Source organism: Pezoporus wallicus, unplaced genomic scaffold (genome assembly GCF_028554395.1).
Source record: "Pezoporus wallicus isolate ANWC-B61680 ecotype Strahan unplaced genomic scaffold, APGP_CSIRO_Pwel_v1 contig_5261, whole genome shotgun sequence".
Taxonomy (NCBI): Eukaryota; Metazoa; Chordata; class Aves; order Psittaciformes; family Psittacidae; genus Pezoporus; species Pezoporus wallicus.
Window position 1 is genome coordinate 2,581,064 of NW_026642423.1, and position 21,286 is coordinate 2,602,349.

Here is a 21,286-nt window from a genome sequence, read left to right on the forward strand (position 1 = left end):
TGGTTACCATAACAGTTCGGTGATCACCAGCTACCTCCAAACATGCTCCTGAGCAGTGTCCACCCAAGCACAGGCCACCAGATAATGTCTGTTCAAGTGGCCCTGCCAGGAAGCAAAGAGGGTCCCAGAGACCTCTTCATGTCTGGGTTCTTCCTTCATTCATATAAAGGCAGAAGGAGCCTCCCAGAAATTTGGTGGGACAAAGCAGTCTTCTTGATTTGGTGTATATATGTTTGTGTGCCACTCCAGAGGGAAGGAGCACAGCCCCCAGTTCAGCCCTCAGGAGGAGCAGGGCTATATCACAGAGCAGCAGTTGGTGGAATTGGGATAGAGAAGTAAACCAACCCTAGCAATAGAGACAGAAGTCTGGATTGCACACCATAATATCTGCATTCAAATGGATCATCTGGGTTCAAATGCTATCATTATCTTTCCAGCACAGGACTTGGGCCTGCTGAAACCCAGGCCAGTTTCTCCCACTGTTACCACCACTGTACTGACAATGAGATTTGAGCATGACCTGTAGAGATTACCCTGCTCCTTCATGAGATGCTGGTGGAGCTACCATATATCTTCAGGAACAAAGGGTGGCAAAGGGGATGAAAGAGAAATGGGAATCACCCACATGTTGGCACAATAGCCACTGGTTACATCCTCTTGCTGATGGAATTAAGAGTGGAAAAAATTAAGATGCATGTTGTGTGTGCTTATGTTGCCTTGTTGGCAGAGGACAGAACTGGAGAGCCATGGGCTGGGTGGACATCAGTACCATGACTAAATGGCTTTGATACAGCTTCAAGAGCTAAGGGGAGCTGATTAGCTCATCTGTCAATAGGAGCTAAATCCTCCCACATGGCAGAGAACAAACCACACTAGCCATGAACTGCAGGGGAGCTGGGCAGACAGATTCAGATTGGAGATTCCTTATTTCTTTCTTACTAATTTTTTAAGGGTCTGGCCTTTATTTCTCTTTTCCACCTTCTCTGAGGGGAAAAAAAAAGCCCCTTTGCATCTCCACTGATGTCACCATTAAGCTTAACGCCCTAACCTGGGAGCTATGACATGACTTTTCCAGCCAAAGAGCAAGTCTGCCAGAAACTCAGTGGGACAAAGCAGTCCTCTTGATTTGGTGTATATATGTTTGTGTGCCACTCCATGGGGAAGGAGCACAGCCCCCAGTTCAACCCTCAGGAGGAGCAGGGCTGTGTTACAGCCATTCTGTTCCCAGGAACACTACAGAGCCATGGCTGGGACAGCCCCTTGTCTCATGGTCCTCCCTGCTGGGTTGCTGGCTTTTTCACAAACTCAAAAGCAAGTGGGAAGCATTACAGATGCTGTGAGTTACCATGTCTGTCTATGGCTTCTCTTGCTCGGCACCTCAGAGACTACCCAGAGGTGACTCCACTAGTGCCATGTGCAGCATGCCTGCCTGTGCTGCCAGGCAGCCCTGCCATGCTTGGTCAGGAGAGGTGATGTTCTGGACCATGTGAGCCTTCATATACATTTCCCTAGAAAAGCTCCCATGTGCATGCAGCCAGCCCTAGTGTAAAACTTGCTGGTATTGTCCACCAGTACTTTTTGCAGTCCCAGCTGCTGCTGCGCCGGGGTCTGCAATGGAGGGGAAAAGGAGCTCTGAGCCATGGTAGCTGAGATCTGCTGTTCTCCTCCTCCTCCTCTCTCTGCCCAGGTTGAACCAAATGACAAATGAGGTCTCCCTGGGGAGCTGTGACTCCCTGGTTAATGGAGTCAGGTCTTTTCCTCTGAGTGACTTCTCTGCTCCCCCACTGATTTCAGGGGGCTACACTAGTGCTAGCCAAAGGTTGGTCTATCCTGTGGAGAGGCCAGGCCGGATTAGACCAGCAGAAGGGGCTGATCAAAGGGAACTCTGCAACTGGGTTTAATTCCTTGTTCATTTTAGCTATGCTCAGCTGTGATGGATGCAGCAATGCCAGCTCCCTAGGAGACTCACAGTATGTTCCTCACTGTGGAACAGCTATTCTCCCCCTCTTTCTCCTTCTCCCTAACCTTGCAGCCTCACATAGGGGTTTTGGTCACAGCCAGGCAAAGCCAGCAGCAGAGATTCAGAGTTCTTCTCCTGACTGCCAGCATGGCCTGAAGGCTCTTATTACTCCTCCCTGGGCTTTAGTCCCACTTCTGGAAGTTCAGGATACAACCTCTCACAGATAATCGCAGTGACAACAGTTCTTGAACTACCAGGGTGCTGTCTGTGCATTTTGGTGACTCCTCCTCTGCAGTCCAGCCCTTTTCCCCTTTTGCTTTCCAGCCTGTGGGTGGGTAGGAAAGATTAAGGGACTAAGAAATGCTCAGTGATGGGGAAAGAGCAGGACATAAAGTGAACTCAGTTCTACTACACTTGTTTTTTTCGGCTAGCGTAACACACACACTGTGCATTGCTTGGTAACAGGCTGTACAGCCTTAGCTAGCAGAATGTTATACTGTAGGTCTAGACTAATTGTATGAATTCCTATTGTTCCTTTCCCCAGTTTGACCCCAAGTTTTGCTTTCACTGTCAGAGGAGCAGAGGTTTGAAAGACAAGGTATTTACTAAGGAGCAGATGTGCTGAAGCAGAGTTCCTCCGTAGTTCCGGCCAGTTCACACTTTGGTTGGCCTTGGATGTCTCATGTCCAATGAGTTGCCAGCAGTATTTGTCCAGGAGGCCAGTTTACATACCCTTGCATTTGGAGGTGTTTGGTAGGACACCTCCTCTGGCACTGTAGAGTTTCACAGCTGTAGATGACACCAAATCTGCAAAGATCCTAACTACCATCCGGCAGGGAGTACACACCTAGTCAGAAACTGCCCAGCTGTTTTGTGTGATCTCCTTTCTACCAAGTCGTTAAGGGAATTAGGTAGTAATTTGCCAAGACAGAGGTATCTGTGGCAATTTGTGTAGGCAATCACATTGCAGCTCTATGCTTTCCATTGTGGAGGCAAAGGTGAGGACATGGATGCTCACTTGCCTTTATAGCTCCGTAAGCACAGATCATTTGGTGGTTGTTATCTTCACTTGAGCTATACTTGATCTGAAATGGTCACATTATCTCCAAGCTGAGTTCGCAAAATATGGCTGTTAACTCCAACTATTGATCCATGCATCAAAATCCAGGGGTCTTGGGTTTGACCCTCAGCCACTCACATTCAGTAGTACACTAGTTTTCTTTGAACTTTGCTGCATCCTAGCATGCTTTGTGAAAACAGTTACAAGGGACAGACACCATTTGCTACTCTTTCTGCCACCATGGAAACAAAACCACAATCAAAGTAAGAGGAATCTACTCCTCATGACCAGTAGGACAGATGGTATGGCCCCCAAGTACTAGAAACTACGTCCATCTGGGCAAAATGTGCAAGATGGCCTTTCAACATTGTTCTCCCTCTCACTTTCAGACATCTAATAGGAGGGCAAGAAGCACTGGAAAGGGTTGCTTGGGATTCATGGGAGTCTCCAATACTGGAATTTCTGTTAAGGATCTGTTAGAAAACATATGTCAAGAACAGGTTGCAGAGAGATGATCCCAGTTTGTGAAGGAGGAACAAGACTAAATGCTTCCTGATATTCAGCCAGCCCCAACTTCCTTGATTTTGATCTCTCGTGTCTACTGTCTCTGGTCATGGCTGTAGGAGATACGAGAGCTGGACTGAACTAGAAACTGGTAATAGTGCCAGCATAGGTATTGCTCTACTGTGAAAGTATCTATAACACAGACATTTGAGATCAGCAACCAGGAAGTGAATAAAAAGTGAGATGGGGACTGTTCATTTGATTAACTACTCTCTCCATGGGTCCATGAGAGGTAAATCCAGAAAGCTGGCATAGAGAGGGATTAGCAGAAATGCAGTTATCAAAATACAGAGATAAATGTAGTGAGCCTTCATAGGACTGATTTACTGAGTAGTGAGAGTGTCTGCTTAGAGCTGGGCTGTAATCCTGAGACATACCTGCCTGTTAATTAAATGACAGTTCTTGGAGGGGAAAGGAGAAATTTGCCTCTCTCTCTGTCAAAGTGCAATTAGAAAAGTCATAGTTTGTAAATTAAGGTGTCATGTGGGGTCAGGAGGACAGGAAACCATCTCCTTTAAGCAAGGAGGAACTCTGCCAGATAATGAGAGCATGTCACAGTCTAGGCTCAGGCATTACCAGATTGGCTCTAAGGGGGAAGTGCATCTCAGGAAGGCCATTAGCAGGCTGTGTGCACAGGGCCATCATTGTGCCAACCTGCTCGTGCTCACACGGGGGTATCCCTGTGGTTGGTATGCTGTGTGGCTTACTCCCAGTGATGCAAAAGCAGTCTGATCTGCCTCCCCTTGGTGGATTCACTCTCTGGTGGGGACTGTTTCTTTGCCTGTGCCCACCCAGTCCTTGCTCTCTTGACTCACCTTGCCTTGGTGCTGACAGCAGTGCAATTTTGTAAGCAGTAAATCCTCACGCTCTTCGAAGCTTTTCCCGCTTTCCTTGGCAGCCAGTCCCTCAGGGTAGATGCCTTCACAACAGTAACTGTGCTGCAGCTCAATAGCACAAGAGACAGGCAAACCAGGACCATTCATCCTGCCAACGATTTTTGTTGGCACACCATGGCAATCCATTACAGATCAAGAAGTGTGTGCCCACTGTTTTTAATCCCAGCTGCCAGCAAGAATAATCAAAAGCATCCAGTACATCTGACGGCATCTCAGCACAACTGTAGGTAATAACATAAGAAATCGATAGCCAATTAAAACTGATCCACAGTATTTGATCATTCATAGTGCAATGGGAACAGTAATTAATGGAGCTGCCTTGAGACAGTCACAATTCAAGCTTCCTGCCAAGACTAATGTGGGATCATTTTAAATGAGATTTTTTCCTAAAGGAAATGCCAGGCTGAGGTAGCCTCAGGGTGTTTTCTAGCAAGGTCACTTGTGCCCTCAGTGTTCAAAAGATTTAGGAGTCCAAGCAAAATAAGGAGAAACTGATAAATTAGGTGTCTTCAAGGTCTTGGTCTTCATCTATATTGATCTGATTCTCAAAAGGAAAGCAGGTGTTTTCAATTCAGGTCTGCATAGGCCCCAGGGTACAAAGCAGGAATATTTGCTACGGTAGCAGGGAATCAGTTTTGGGAAGCACCAAGCCCTAACATTGGTTTGATGGCACCCTAAAGGCAGAGCACAAGGCAGAGAAGTTCAGCAAATGCCTCTGAAGGAGAAACCTGAAGCCAACAGACAGCAAATGTATATGACTTCGACATACCTGCAAGAGACCTATGAAAGTATGCAGAAGCCTTCCATGCCCTTCACCTTAATGCACTGCTTGCCATGCTATGCATACACTTCTTTCCCAGTTTGCCTGTAAACCAGAGCTACCAGGAGATAACTGGAGTGACCAGATCCAGGCCCTATCATCAAAGTGGGCAGCTGGGATAAAGTCAGGCAGCCTATTCAGGGATTTTTTTTCACTGTAAATCCTGGTTTGCATACATTCAGCCATGGGGTGCGTGCTTGAAAAATCACTGAGCAAATCATTGATTTATCAGCTGTAAAGGGGAAGTAGAGACAGGAACAGTCCCCAGAGGACACGTCATGGGCTCTGGATCCAGCTGGGCAGGGACCATCCCTGAGAGCAGTCACGGAGGGGCCTGTACCTGGGCCAGCCGCAGGAGAAGCAATGCTGCACAACTGATCTGCTGACTGACTTCTTGGCTGCTACCCAGGGAGAGCGGATGCTCAGAAAAGTCAAGACATGCCACCCCTCCGTTCCTGAAAGATGGCACCTATTTTTATCTAATGCTGCATTGATTATTCAATAAGAGAGCAGAGTGGGACAGCTGGCATGTGTGCATGAGTGCTGCTTTCACCAGCAGGCATTCCTGCAGGGCTCAATGCACCTACTGAACTCCAGTGCAGCTCCGGCAGCTCTCCGCAGAACAATCATGTCACTGCTGAGCAAAGAGCCGTGGGGTTTGGACCTGGCTCTGAGCCCCCTCCCTTCTTGTAGGGAAGGAGCTTGGCTTCCATCACAGTCAGAGCAGCACCTTTCACACATGTCCTTTAAACTCCACACTCCTTCACTGCATCCATCCCCATGCAGTTTCTCACTGTTGCAACAGGGCTCCAGAGATCTATTTTGTCATGAATAACCATATGGTACTCTCTGCTCCAGTGGATCAATGTGTTTAGCATTTAATGAGGGCAACATAATTAACATTTTTGAGGGAGAAAATAAATCCTTTTGCCTTATGAACTGCATCTTGTGCTTTTGAGGGTGATATGTTATAATCAGAATGATGCTTCCCTATCACTAAACCCCATGCTGGAATCAAGTGTCTGATGTCCCTGGGTTAAGTTCCCACCAATGGGCAGAGGCAGAAGCACTCACCTGCCTGTCATAGCTTCTAGATTATGCAGGAGATTCCCTCATTGGCATCTGGTAGGAACTCCTGCACCAGCTGCATAAATTGTGCTGTCTAGTGAAGGATGGGAAAAGTCCTCAGCTCTGTGCCAGGCTGTGTTTTTACAACTGCCTTCTGTCCCATTACTCCTCCTACTACAGCTTCTATCCCTGCACACACATTACTCCTGGAGGTGGAAAGCTGTGGTCTGTGGCATGTCATTGTGGCCATAGCAAGAGAAGTCAACTCTGTAGTCAAAGATGAGGCTACAGGGGGTCATTCCACATGCATAGGGAATGGGGCTGATTTTTGTGTGTCACCAGCTCTGTAGGGAGCCAGAAGCAGAGGTAAGAAGAGATTAATATGAAGCCACATTATTCCAGGTCTGGGGTAGCTTCTTAAAGTAGTGACTGATTGGTTCTTTTCCTGGAGAGATGGCTACCTATCAACAGAGATATCTGTCAGACCTAGACAGAACAGTCTGTAAGCAAGAATACTGCAAACAGGCCCATGGACTAAATTGCGAAACCTCTTCTGCCTGGAAGTTACTCCCTGAAGCAGCACTTTTCTTCCTGATCCAGCCTGAGTCTTTCTGCCCCCTGGCAGAGCTGGATCCACAATACCTATATGACCATGCAGTGTTCAGCAGAAGTTGTTCAGTAAGATTAAATAATGCCAGGGAACCTGTGCCCAGTAGTGCAGCCATCACTTTACCTTCTCAGAAGAGGTACAGCCAGCAAACAAACTCACAGCAGTGACATTCAGGCAGGGACAGCATGGGGCAGGCAGTTACCACTACCTGCTGAATGCAGAGAAGCGTGAAGAGCTGAAGGTCCAGGCATTTACAATGCCAAGTGGGACAATTCACTGCTCAGCCATGGCTGTATCATGGACCTGTCCTACAAGGCTCTTCTCTAGACCTTTGTTTCTGGCTTAGCCACTCTCAGTTCCTTTCACTGTTTTCATTCTTGTCAGCTTAGCACTGATGGATCCCATAGATGCGTATGAACTCTTACCTGCCCCTGGGATAAAGTCAGCATGCAGTCAGCTGGGAGTATTGCAGCTCCTAAAAAGGTCTTCAGATCTGCTGGAAGAAACCTGTATACCCAGAGCAGGAAGGCAAAAGTTTTGCCTTCCCAAAGATCCTAGCTAGTAATAGATCAGAAATGATAGACCCCTGTCCTCTTGGGTCCTACTGCCTTCCTTAATTTTGTGTAGTGCCTCTGTGTGAGAAGTGAAGACTTTTGTAGGGGAGAAAGTGGGATGAGACCTATGGGGACACTGAGGGGAGCAAACAGGAGAGGCCATGGCACCCAAGGTGTAAGGGTCCTGGAAATCTCACAGGAATTCTGGGGTCTGCAATGAAAGATTTTGTCATGGCTCTGGAGGACAAAGCAGACAAACAAAGGCTGCACCGTGGTGTGTCCCATTGTCCTGACAACAGGCTAGCAAAAAAGCACCATGAGCAACTTCTGCTTCATGTCCTTGAGACGCCTTCCTACATGGCAGAGGGGAATCTCACTCTTAACAGGAGAGTAGAAGCAATCGAAATGCACACACCGACTTGAAACTCCAGAGGCACTCCCAGGTCCATTAATTTGGTCTGTGTGCCTGCATGACTCTGGGGGAACCTGTGTTAAGGGTAATTTGTACTCACCTTTATGTCTATCCTAACTGGTCCCTATTCCTCTTAGTGGAAGATCACTTGGGTGGCTGGAGGGACTGGGCTCAGACAGGACCTGCATCCCTTAGAAAATTAAAAACTCTGAAACTATTCCAATTTTTTCTTACAGAATTGCATTTGCTAATAAAAGCAAAGAGGGAGGCACTAGTTCTACCTTCAATAAGCAAATGTCTTGTTTTGATCATTATTGAACAAAGCATTTAGATTTAGCATTTAGAGATGACTGCTCATGCTGAGTATTTTAAATTCAGTGTCAGAACTGGAATACAACATTTTAAAAAATTCAAGACCAAATGAAACATTCTCACCTGTCTGAAAATACGTATTTATTCTTCTATTCTGGGGGACAGCGTGACTTTTTCAAGTCTCACTCCAAGAAAGTGTGAAGCCAGATTTCCAAACCCTACACAAACCAGTGATGTTTAGCTTTGCCTTTAAAGAAGTGTCCCAGGAATGGCTGAGGATCTAGGATCACTGCACAGGCAGCGCTTTAGTGAAAGTAACATTAGCTATTGGATGGGAAGGTTCAGGATGCAGACCAGGAGGACTGACTGCCGTGGTAGAAGCATAGTGAAATGAGAGCCTGTCCTGGGTTCAGCAGTAGCAGCCATTTTTCGCCTTCTTAGTAGCTGGTGCAGTGCTGTGTTTTTGACTTTCGGCCTGGGAACAGCGCTGATAACACCAGTGTAGCACCAGCACTAAGAAGGAGAAAAATGACTGCTACTGCTGAACCCAGGACAGAGCCATGTATTTTTGATCCCCTCACCATGACTATCCACCTCCATGGACTTCTGTAAGGGAACGTCTGGAAACCTAAACATAGAAAAGATCCATAAAATCACCCAGAGACCAGGGTGTGCATTTGTCCAGTGCTCCCTTCAATCTAGTGTGAAATGATTAGTTATTCCCTTCTTTGAAAGACCTAAGAGTATGTGCCATGCACACAACTTGGGCACACAGTCTTTTGAAGATACGGCGTGTTGCTGTCATCTCCATTTTAAATCTGAGAAATAAAAGCATTAAGAGGTTCTATATAATCCTAGCTCCACAGCAAGAAGCGGAAACTTTAAGAGAGCAAGGGGGCATATAGGTAATGCCTCCAAGCCATCCTATACTGGCACAGTTATGGGCAGACTCACAAGTGGGGAATGCTGCTGGAGATGCATGAATCAGAAGCAAGGCTGGTGTGCCGGTGGAGCTCTCATCTTCATTTATTTATTTGCTTTTTCCAAGAAGAGTCTCATCTGTTGCTGCCTGCATAGCTAGAGACTGCCCTTTAATCCTCTGCTTTATTGTGCGCTATGAATTAAATAGCACATGAGTACAAAAGCCCTTAAGGGCACAACATCCATTTTGCTGTAGCTGTCTACAGCCAGCTGAGTTTACAGGAGTGCTTTTATTTGTGGTTTATCTGTTGCCTGATAAAAAAAACAGGGTTTCTCTGGTTTTTATTTTACCTATTTTTCACTGTTATTTCTTGGTTTGTTTTTTTTTTTTGTTCCAGTTTTGAGGCAGGGTGTAAAAGTGCTAGTCTGGTCAGGGCAGGATAAGGTTGTGGTGTTTAGTAGCCCATATGCTTGCAGTGGAAAATGCTGCAGCATTTCTAAAGCAATGGTGGTGCTTTGTGTGGTTCCCAGGGTCAGCCCAGCTCCTCTGTCACAGATGGCATCCTACAGACAGCTGAAGCTGGTTTTCCCACTGCAAATAAACCATGTGGGAGTTCTGAACAAAAAGGAATTTCCTCTCCCTTGGACAGCTGCTACCAGTGCCTTAATTTTGCCAGTCTTTCCTCATTTTGGGCCTTACCAGCTCATCCCTACAGAGCCCAGCCTGTGTCTTGTAGAGGAACATGCCAGTGAGCAGAGGACATGGCTGAGGATGGCTGCTCTGTGATGAAGGCAGCACCTTGCAGAGAAGCTGGCATCTACCTTCTAGCCATAAAAGTTCCCCGAATGCTCCTGCAACGTACTGTCTCTAGCACCCACCAGCTTCCCAAGCCCTGTGACAGGCAGCCCTACCTGTCCTGTCAATTCATCCCATTGGATGAAGTGTTCCTTCTTCCATAGCTACAAATGCCATGTATGTGAGACGGATTGCTCCTTCTCCCAAGAGGAATCCATAGCATCTTATGCACATGGGAATTACTGCCACATATATGTATTACATGAACTCATGATGTGCTGCAAAGTCACGACCTGGAAATTGTCTCTTGCCGTATAGCTCAGGAGCATCCTGCAAAATCACAGTGATGCCTGCAGGAGAGACACTGCCTGCTGGCACATCAAGAGCTCCCTTCAGGAATAGAACACCTGCCTCCTTTCTCTGGCCCCCCACACTCTGCCCCAGTGTGGAAGGTGCTAAGGTCTGCCATCATTGATTACCTGGTGGAACAGCAACTATGGGGACCACTGGATCCATCTCCCACCTGGCAGGGCTCTTGATGAGTCTGGGGGTAGGTGTTAATGGCTGCAGGGGGCTTGGGGTGTAGTGTAATCACCCACCCAGATGGGACCTGCTCTGCCAGATGGAGTGGAGGAAGCAAGGAAGGAGAAGGGCTCTTGCTGCCTTTGTGGGGGGTCCTGGTCCACCTGGGGCTGAGGAAGCTTTGAGGCAGAAGCATCCTTGAGCCCCAGCTTGCATGGGAGAAGATAAGCTGTAATAAACACAAGGTTTGCTGGTTAGTTGTGAGTCAGCCTGTTTGTGCTGTTAATGACAAAAAATGCAAGAGTTCCCACCTCCATAAAATACCTCCCCAAGACAGCTGGGAGCAGCTTTTCCTTATACACTGGTGAGGGCTCTGCCCAGGCCATGGAGGTCTCACCCTCTGGGGTGCAGTTTCAGTTTTGCTGGAGTTGTGGCCCCTGTGGCCTGAAGAGATCTAAGCATGGCATACACATCACTGTGAAAGCTGCCTGTCAGTGGAGCCCCATTACGGCAAATGTGCTTAAAGGGCAATGAGCAAAAGGAGCGTTTTATCTTCCCCAGATCCAAGTGCTCCATGATGGCACATGTCATCCAGTGATAACAGTACTCAACAGGGTCCAGCCATGCAGCCACCCCGCTTCTGCCAAACCAAAACACAGCCCAGATTTGTACATATTTAATCAGTTCTTGAGAGATTTAAAAATGTGCATGGAGAATGATTGATGCCTGATTATAATCAGCTAATTATTTTTTCCATATGCCAAGAATTCACTCAAGCGCTAACCATTAGGAACACATTTTCAGTTTATACTATATGTCATTCAATGCTGGCAATTGCTAAGCTTGTACTATACAACCTGCTTGTATAGTTCCAGCATTATTCAGAGCAGACCTTTGCTAGATGTCTTCTGGAGTAGAGACATCCTGCTCACTGATCCAGCGTCCTGCAACTACTCTAAAGGACAGCACCACAAGTTCCCATTCACCCATTACCTGAACTTTTTCTGTATGCAGAATAAGCTCTTGAAACATTCTGGGAACAGAATTTGTATTTTGGGAAGTGTAGGTGACAGTTACGAAGAAGTCTATGTTTCCTGTTTGATTCCACCAGAAAGCAAAGGATCCCTGAAAACCCGAATGTAGCAGTAGTTTGTATGAGGATTGACTGTGCGATGAAAGCATCCCTGAGCTGAAGAAAAGTATGATGTGAGGATAATGGACTCCAGAAAAGCAGCGGCAGCAGCCTCAGGGGACCAGAGCAGGGAGTGTCTCCCGGGAAGAGAATCTGAAGGATAAAAGAGCTGCGAACAGCTCACGGCTGCCAAAAGGGATGATACTAAAGGCACAACAGCAAACTGTGCCTATGCAGGGAAAAGCTCAGAAGCGTGGGAAGAGAGCACTGAGGCTGCATTAGGAGCTCTTTGAGGACTCAAAATCGGCAGTTGCAATCATACAAGGGCAGAAGGAAGAGCCTGCAACTAATGAAAAGTCCCTAGAAATCACACAGGCAAGGGGAGCTGTCAGAACCAAACCCCAGGATGACCATCCAGAGATAGAAAAGGCAGTAAGAAATGGGTCCATAAGCATAAATAAAGTAAAAAGAACACGGCAAGTCTAAGAGCTCAAACAATATTTGATACAAAAAAGGGCCAAAGCATTAAATGTTGCTTTTGTTTCAGTCTTCAAAACTTAACTAAAATAATTTTAATGAGGAGAAAGAAGCCCAGAGCAGAATCAGGAAAGAACAGACTCGAAACCATTCAAATGAGTTAGCTTTGTCCTTGTCAGCATGTCCTAATGAAATTCAGAGGAAGCTGTAGGGGCATTCTCTGACCCATAAGCATTTCATCATCAGGAACTTGGGGGGGACACAGGAGGTGCCAGGCAGCTGGGGAAATGCAAGCGGAGTACCTAGCTTTAAATATAGTCTCTGTCATTAAAGAAGGTAGAACTGAGGATCAAGAAAATGAAGGGCAAATCAGCTTTACTGATTCATAGAAAGATATTGGAACATTTTTGTAACTAACCATGTGATGAGCATGAGACTATAATTGTATCTAATCTGGGAGTGGAATTGTCCTAGGGGCTGAGGAGGAAGCAGACAGGTATGCAGTAATTTGGGCAGTGCTCTTGGTGCTTTGGGTTGATACTCCTGAGCAAACCAGAGAAATGTGGTCTAGATTAAATAACTATAACACAGGTGCACAGCCAATCAAAAACCTGCTTTCTCGGGTTGTCAGTGGTGTGCTGGAGACTGGAAACACATTTCAAGTAGGACTGCTTTGGAATCTGCTCTCTTCAATATTTTTATTAATGGCTTCGATTATGAAACAGGAAGAGCTGTTATAAAATTCACAGCTGACACCAAACTTGGAAAGGCTGCAAGCAGTTTGGGGGATCAGATCAGCAATTGAAATTATCTTGGCAAATCGGAGAAATCAACAAGATGGAATTGAATAAAGAGAATTGCAAATAGCTACCCTTATGAAGACGAAATCAGAATCCCAAACACAAGCTGGGCCAGGCAGTCACACTGCCAAAGACAGTGACATGACAAAAACTGTAACATGCCAGTTTATTTCATCATGGAATCAAAAGGAAGGTGTACAATCCTGATCCTTCACCTCTCTGCTCAGGGGACTGCACCCTCCTGGGGAGTTCAGTTGCAGAAAAAGAAGGACAAAATGAAGAGGTTCTGGAGGAGATGAACAAGAGTGAGGAAAGGGAGGGTATTAACCTGATTCTCCACCTGATCATTGCCAATGTTCACATCTCCTCTCCCAAATCAGCCCAAGTGCAGAGCCACACTGGTGCTATGACATTACTTTCAATTATGAATCTACTTCTCCCCATGCCTTGGTACATCTTCTTGCTCATTGCCTTCAGAACTTAGCTCTGCAGCCTTGAGTCTCAGCCACTGGAGGATTTAAATATGCTAGATTGTTTAAAGAACTTGTCATATTCAAGGGAGCTGACCCTGCAACAATATGGGGGGATGCCACATACTAGGTCCACCTTTCCCATCTCATATTTCCTGGAAAAGGTCCCTCTGGCTCTCTTTTCCCTGTTTATCAGCAAGGACTATCATGCGTCACGGATGAGGGATGAAGTAGAGAGCATTGCAGTGGAAAGCAGTATGATTGGAAGGGTCCGGTGGGAACTCAGTGACTCATATCGCACATACTGTGAGATACTTGTGAAGCTGGGATGAGGCAGATATTCATGGTTATTTCTAAAGCCCTTTTTGGAATGGAGTAATCTTATGGGGACTATGTATGAAACTTTGGGAAGTGGTGGGGCAGCCTAACTTGAGTAAATGCAGAGCAAAAGTCTATATACTTTACTGTACAACACTAGAAACCTATGGTTAGGGTGCATAAATGAGCCAAAAGAGACCACCTGTGGCTAGGTATGGCCCGTGCAGTGTGCAGAGCCCATCAAGCAAACATCACTCTCCTGGCTTTGTTTTTACACCTCCCTTGTACTGTTTTCCACTGCTAGAGACAGGGTGCTATAAGAGACAGACCCCTTGTGTGAACCAGTGCAGCCACTTTTCTACTCTTGGGTTAAAAGACAGCTAGGATGAAACATACAGGATGAGATTAAGGCAAAGAGATAAGTGAGGGCTGAGCTGCAGGAGCTTTGGAAATAAAAGTGGGGAAATTTGAGATTGTCACAAAAGATTAAAGAATTCCCAGAAAGAGAGAGAAGGGTTTGTGTATGCAATGATGTCAATAGAGAGAAAGGCCAGCAATGAACATGTTATCTCCCAGGAGGGCTGGTTTACATTGGCCTAAGTCACTTCTTCTATGGATGCAAACCTTTGCATGCTTTGATCAGAACTGCCATAACCTTCCCTTGGCACCCAGCAAGGAAAGCACCAGAAATGGGCTGAAGCATGGCAGCTGTGTCTGAGATGAGACTGCATTTGGAAAGGAAACTGAAGGGTGAAGGTGCTGCTGAAGGTGGAAACAAGAGGTGACCTCTCAGGTGGCAGGACAGGGGCTTTATGAGAAGCAGGACGGAGTAACTGGCTTGAATGAACTGTGATTTTTTTCTCCTGTAGGTCATATGAATGTCAGCGCAGGGGTGATGTACTCACTGTCAGCAGACGCCTTGTTTTTAATGGTTTCTTTACTGGAATAGGAGAAACAGTTCCTGCCCCAAGATTTTACCCATCTCTTTCAATAAAATATGTGGCACATGTTGGAATAAGAGGAAGGTTAATTAGAGGCTGAAAGTCCTGGTGACAGGATCACTTGGTGGCAGAGTCTGACAATGCGAGAAGGGGACTGCTTGTCATTTCTGGAAAAGTACTGCTCCAAAGTTGCCTTAAATTGGAGGCTCACAACTGCTTAGGTTAATCTCAGGATGGTGGCACACCAACTGACTCCCCCTCACCCATCCAGAGGCACAAACAGAATTGCCCTTATTACATCTGGGTTTTGCCCATGTTCTTCCAGCAGCCCTTCTAGCTATTGGGCTGAGGACCTCTCTCTTGACCAGTCTTGCCATAGGCCTCCTGATGGCAATGCACCTCTGTCCTGACTAATCCCAAGAAACAAAGGGACACCTGCACACAGCCCATATGTGTCCACCCTCAGCACCAAGAACATTTCCTTGCAGAGAGACTGTCCATGTGGATCATGTTGTGGTGGGGGCAGGTATTTCAAGGCTTAGAGAAATCTTGCAGTGACATGAGGCTTACCTCTGTGCTATGATATCCACCCTTAGTCATGCTTCCCTTTTTAACTCTGGTATTTGGAGAGCCCAGGTCAGGGTTAGCTGTGGCAGTCAGTAGGACATAGATATTAAACAGCTTTCACCACTGCTAGCTCTGCTGCAGACTGCATCTTGATCATCTGGAAAAGAAACGGGCCAGTTATTCTTGCTCTGGGATGAAAAGGGGTGGGAGAGTGGTGGTAAGTGGAAAAGATGTCTTTCTGCAGAGTCAACAGTTGTCAGCTTGTTCTCCCAGGTGCTGTGAACATGCACTGATTTGGCATTCAACTGCACTGACACAACCCTTGCCTAGCTAACCTGTATTGATGTTGCTTACCTGTTTCTTTAAATCAAATCTGGCACCAGGATCTGTGCACTTTGGAGCTGGGTCACTTACTGCCAGTTTTGCGTTAGAGCTGTGGTGAGGTTCTGGGTACTCTCCCATGTATAGTAAATGAAAGGAAGAGTAAGATACCAGTGTAAGCAATGTGTACAGGTTTGGTATGACCTATTGCCAAGGTCTGTTTGTTCACATTGTTCTGTTTGCCTGTGCTGTGAAGCACAAAGCAACTTCTCAGCTCTGGGAAGTAATTGCTGCACCCAGTACCATCACTAGTCCTGCCTGCCTGGACTCTACAGTTCCACAGGGCTGACCATGATCTGTCCCTCTGCATGGACCCAACAACAAAAAAAAGCCACAGGAGAAAGAGCAAAAAAGGCTAACATAGAGAGAGAATGAACACAGTGAAAAGAGATCAATATGGTTTCCTGTACATACTGTTTCCAATTCAGAATATGTTAATTCAGAGCACTGCACTGGGTTAGCCCTGCCATATTAGCTCAGAGTTACTATGTCTTGTCCTGGGAACAGCACAGCTGCACCAACATAGCAATGCAGGCAGAGGCATTAGAATTACTTTTTTTTTGACTTTGATGTCAGGTTAATGATCCCACCACATCATATGGGCTGCCTCCAGCTCCAGAGCCATCTGGGAGATCTTTTCATGGCACAAGCCATTGCAAGTAGAAATATCTAAGAATATAATGGCCAAGTCTCCATCTAGCCAGCTGCCCTGCTTCCATCATTGGCCATGAACAGCCTGAAAAGTGAAATAAGAGTGAAATAAGAACAAGACAAGTGTATGCTATAGTTCCCCTGAATATTTCTTCCAGCATTCAACAAATTTTCAGCGCAAGGAATTTCGGATGCTGGTCCAGCCAGGTCCCTTCATGAGAAAATGGTAATGAGAACAGCATGTCTCCGTAGGAGTTTCCTTTTGCCAGCACCACAAACAACAGATTTCTGGACCAGCATGTTTTGCATAAAACAAGAGATTTTCCTTCTGAAGAGGATAGTTTTCATGGAGGATCCATTGAGAAGAGATTTTATGAAGCAGGGAGGGCAAGATAAACTCAGGAGGAGTGGAAAAAGATCAGGCCACTACCAGAATCCATCTGAAGTTCTCATACAGACATTTCTGCACTGAAGAGAGATAAGTGCACAACATGTAGCTCACACCAACCTACTGTCTTCCCCACATACACAGGATTTTGCTTATGGAATAATTGCTTCTAGCTGGACAATCCTAGTTAAATACAGTTCTTCCTGAAGGATTTCCCACTTAAGTCTGCCCTTTAATTGGAAAGTTTCACCTCTGTAAATAAGAATGATGCTAGAGGGAGGAGTGTTTCTATAAAGGGGCGGAAAGAGCTGAACATAGGAATTCCAATCCTAATTTATCTCAGGCAGACAAAATTTGTTTCGATGGGAGCATTAAGCATCCTGCAGCTTGATATAAACTGATGGGCTCTTGCTTACTCTTGGCATTTACTCTTGCAAATGAATCACTGTTACTTCCGCCTCCCTGCCTACCCCTCCACTTGGTTACTTTTTAATTTTACAGCTTCCTGAGCTTGACACTGGGAAATCGATAAGTAATTTACAGCCCAGTAAATACAGATGAAAACAAGTTACCTTGTACTTTTATAAATATTGGGAAACCAAAATAATCTAAGAAAACAGGTGCTCAGTTGACTCAGCAGCCCATCCATCAGCATCACACAGTTAATTGCGTAAGATCATAAACATTTATAATTAGAAGGCAAACAAACAAGAATTTTATAAACAGCCCTCTTGAATCAGGCTGTGCATTAAATATTTGTGATAAGGTAATTAAGAATAGATTTACAGTTCTGGCTCAGTGTTTAATACTTCGGAGAATGGATTTGATTCCATGGAGAATGTTCTACAGCCAAGGAGAAAACGTTCGATTTCGGCTCTTTTATCCGAGGCTTAAAGTGGTCTCAGAGAAACATTGGCTCTGTCATTGATCAGAGAGGAATTTCATTCATTACAGATCAGACAGCTCATTTAAATATATGTCTAATGTCTCTTGTCATGGGCTGATCCACTTCAGGCCTGCTTCAAAGCTCTGTCTCCTTGGCTGGATCTGCAGGCTTTCCCTAAGTCCTGCTTTTTATGATTGATGCTTTGATCAGAGGACATCAGAATTCTCAACCATGTCTCAAAGCAGGGAGGAAACCCCATGTTTTTCTATTAATACATCATGGTGTTTTGTTATGAAATGCCAGCATAACTACAGGATTACAGCTGTGTAATTTCAGTGGTCTGTGGGAACTAGAGGGAAGATTTCTCTCACACAGTAGTGCCCAGTGCCATTCCCTGTCCCAGAATACCCAGATCTGCATACTTCAACTATCCAATGTAATTACTTCTACAGCCAGCAAGCAGGCTCAGCACTCCAATACAACAACTTTGAGTGTCCCCCTGAAGCTAATCTGTGATCAAGTCAGCAGGGCTTCTAGTTATGCCTAAAACCAGAGAGGCTAGAAACTCAATCTGTACTTAAAGTAGGGTTTAAACTCTGGAAAATCAGATGCAAACTCTAAGAAACCAGGGGTCTGCACCCCGTCAGTAGTAATGGCGAGATTAGTTGTAAGGGTAAGATGACCTTCAGATACTTTGATTTTTTATATAGTACAGGTTTACTCCAGTAATTATTTGTTATCAGAAACTAGAACAGTCTGGAAAAGGTGGGTGGAGAGTAAAGCTGTAGCATTTGATTCATCAGGGATAGCCATAAGCCACTTTATTCTGTGGTGACCATCATCTCTCCACACATTGCTGGTTAAGACAACCTCCTCATTCAGGCATGATTTTGCTTCTTATTTCTTGTGGGTCTTTTGTTCTTTGCTGTTGTATTTATATGCTTGCAACAGGGCAGGGAAGAGAGCTGTTCTTCCTAGAAACATTTCTGATAAACTTGATCCTGAGCAAGAATGGTGAAGCCATTGTTATTAAGAACAATGAAGCTATCTATGCGCTAATTTACCCAGTCCTATCTTGCTGGTCTGGCTTCAGTTACATGAGACACAAAAGCACTTTCCCAACATGCAGGTTGCTGCAAAACAAGGAGATTCAGACACCCCCCCCCCACTTCCCCCCATTCTGCATAGATCCCACTCTGTAGCAAAGCTTGTCAGTTACAGTACAGTGTGTCAGCTAAATCAGTCTACATGAGATGTTGCAACTTCCTCCAGCCTCACGGGAGAAGAGCAATGCAGTGTTGCAGTTACTGCTGGACCTAGTGCTTTCAAAGGGTCTATCCAGAGCCCAGCAGCTTGAATAATAAGATCTTAATGCTCAAGTACTGTCATCATCTGAACAACTTCTAACATTATTTAATCCTTCCATCTTCTTGCAAGGGTAGGGAGGATGACAGAGACTGCTGGCAGGTGAGCTAAGTGGTGGTGGAAGTGCCTGAACTGTTTGTTGCCTTGTTCAACTGTAGAGAACATTAGAAGTCAGGTATTCCATAGCTTAGTACCATCCCCTGGACATCAGCTCTGGTATATGCAGATGGGTCACACACATTACATGCATACTCGGAGCACTCACAGCGTAAGTTCATCTGCCCTTCCTTTCAAGTATGTTTTTTGCCCCCTTGGAAGGGAGCAGTGATGTACAGTGAGGGACCTGCTCTGCAGATACTTCATCGTATGCAAACTTTGCCTAGGATGACAAACCATTTACAGGTATTGACAGACCTTTTGTTTTGCTCTGTTGCGGCCTCTGGCCTCCGTGTGCGTGTCTGCTCTGCTGCTGTGTGTGTGGGGAAAGACTTGAGCTGAGCACACACATGACGCTGGTGCAGCAGACGTCACCAGCACGTCAGACCCAGGTACACCCCCTCCAAACACATGCCATTTGCTGGCTGAATCATGCCTATGCAGCATGCGAAACTAGTCCAGTGATAGATAAACCTCAGGCATTTATTGGTAAACAGATACTGTTTTGCTGTAAGGGCATAACTCACTCTGCTGCATTTACGATCCCTTTATTGATTGCTGGGATAAAGCTGTAATCCTTTTAATTCAGGGGAAAAAGGATCCAGCAGAGCAGGAGCATCGGTGCTGTGCCAGTTGGTAATTAAAATGTGATTTATCGTTGAATAAACACTGGCTGGGGAAGAGCTGAGCTAACCAGCTAGCTGGGGGCAGGGTGCTGGGGTAGGTTTATGGTTCTTTCTAAAGTTTTGTTTCTGTTTTATGTTTATTTCTTTCCCCCTTCCCTCCAGGTCTAATAATACATGAAGGGCCCTCGGTTTACCGGATTTTTAAGCGGTGGCAGGCGGTCAATCAGCAGTGGAAAGTGCTGAACTATGACAAAACAAAGGACATGGAGGAACAAAAAACAGGGACCAGGACAAATCAGCGCCCCTCCTCCCAAACCACCCACTCGTCCTCCACTGGTGGTACAGCCACTAACTCCGCTCCAGCCGACAGCGGGGCACGGGCTGCCGGCCATGCCACAGGCACCCTCTCTGACCACCACTGTGCTTACACCATCCTGCATATACTCAGCCACCTGAGACCTCACGAACAGAGGAGTCAGTCTAGCAGTAACAGAGAGCTCGTCATGAGGGTCACGACGGTCTGAGCCGAGGAATTCAGGAGGCCTTAACAAAGCGGAGGAGACAAAGAACTCATACAGCAGAGGAGCATGGTGTGCCTTTTTCTTTCTCTTTCCTTTTCTCCTGTTTTTTTTTTTTAAATTCCTTTTTTGTTTGTTTGTTTGTTTTTTCTTCTCCTCTCCTTTTCTTTGTTGGAAACTGCACAAGATATAAGAGGCGGCACTTGGCCAGCTGAGGAAAAAAGCAGGTGGAGGGAGAGCTGCACACTCATGCTAAAGAGGTTAATGTTTTCCAGCCTGTTAAAAAAAAAAAAAAAAAAAAAGAAAAGGAAAAAAATAGAAAAAAAAAGTCAACAAAGCAAATCACAAAAAAAAAAGCAAACAACAAAACAAGTGCAATACAGACTACAAACTGAGTAGGCAGAGTTCTGGGGAAGCAGAGGAACAGATGGTTTAGCATGTCTTACAAATCTTGTTACCTGGAATAGGTAACGCTCTGTACGCACCCCCCTTACACACATGCACGCGCACACAAACACACAGAGTGTGAGATTTATAAAAACAAGGAAGGGAATGAAATATTTTGGAGTATTTTTGTTTTCCAGACTGTGATTAACCAGGGCTATGAATTGTTTTGTTTCATGAATCTCTCTGGAGCCTTGTTCAATTTACCATAGGATATCTGAAGTGAAATGGCTGGGGAATTTCCAGTACTGATTCGCAGAAAGAGAGATTGAATCATCCCACCAAGAAAATCTAACAAAACCCAGGCATACCCAAATTTCACCAAAAATCCTGATTTTTTTTCCTAAGGTTCCTGACAAGGGGTTTGTGAGGGTGGAACTGGGAGGGGGGAGGATGCTCCATGATCCTTATTTGACATGTAGGCATTTTTGGCAAATTTTATACAAATGCTCCACAGGTGTTTCAAGCACAAGTACTGGTGTGATTTATGCCTTCATAACCCCAAATCCGGCATCCAAATCTTGCTGCTCACATACATCATTTTCCATGCAAACATTCCAGGTTAATTTCCTTCCATTTTACTCCGATCACAAGAAGCTGACCCACCTTAGTGGGTTTCTGCTTCCTTGTTGATTCAGACAGTCATGCATTAGACATATACATCCTTTTTT

At 45.6% G+C, this 21,286-nt stretch overlaps 1 protein-coding gene across 3 annotated transcripts in view; it reads left to right on the forward strand.

The window, feature by feature from the left end:
* Positions 1-20,490, forward strand: part of MARCHF4 (membrane associated ring-CH-type finger 4) — a 103,484-nt gene extending 82,994 nt beyond the window's left edge. For all 3 annotated transcript variants that reach the window (XM_057430137.1, XM_057430139.1, XM_057430138.1), the window contains one exon: positions 19,816-20,490. In XM_057430137.1, coding sequence (XP_057286120.1) covers positions 19,816-20,177 — 362 coding nt within the window. In that variant the 3' untranslated portion in view covers positions 20,178-20,490. The remainder of the gene's footprint in view (positions 1-19,815) is intronic.
* The last annotated feature ends 796 nt before the right edge of the window (positions 20,491-21,286 follow it).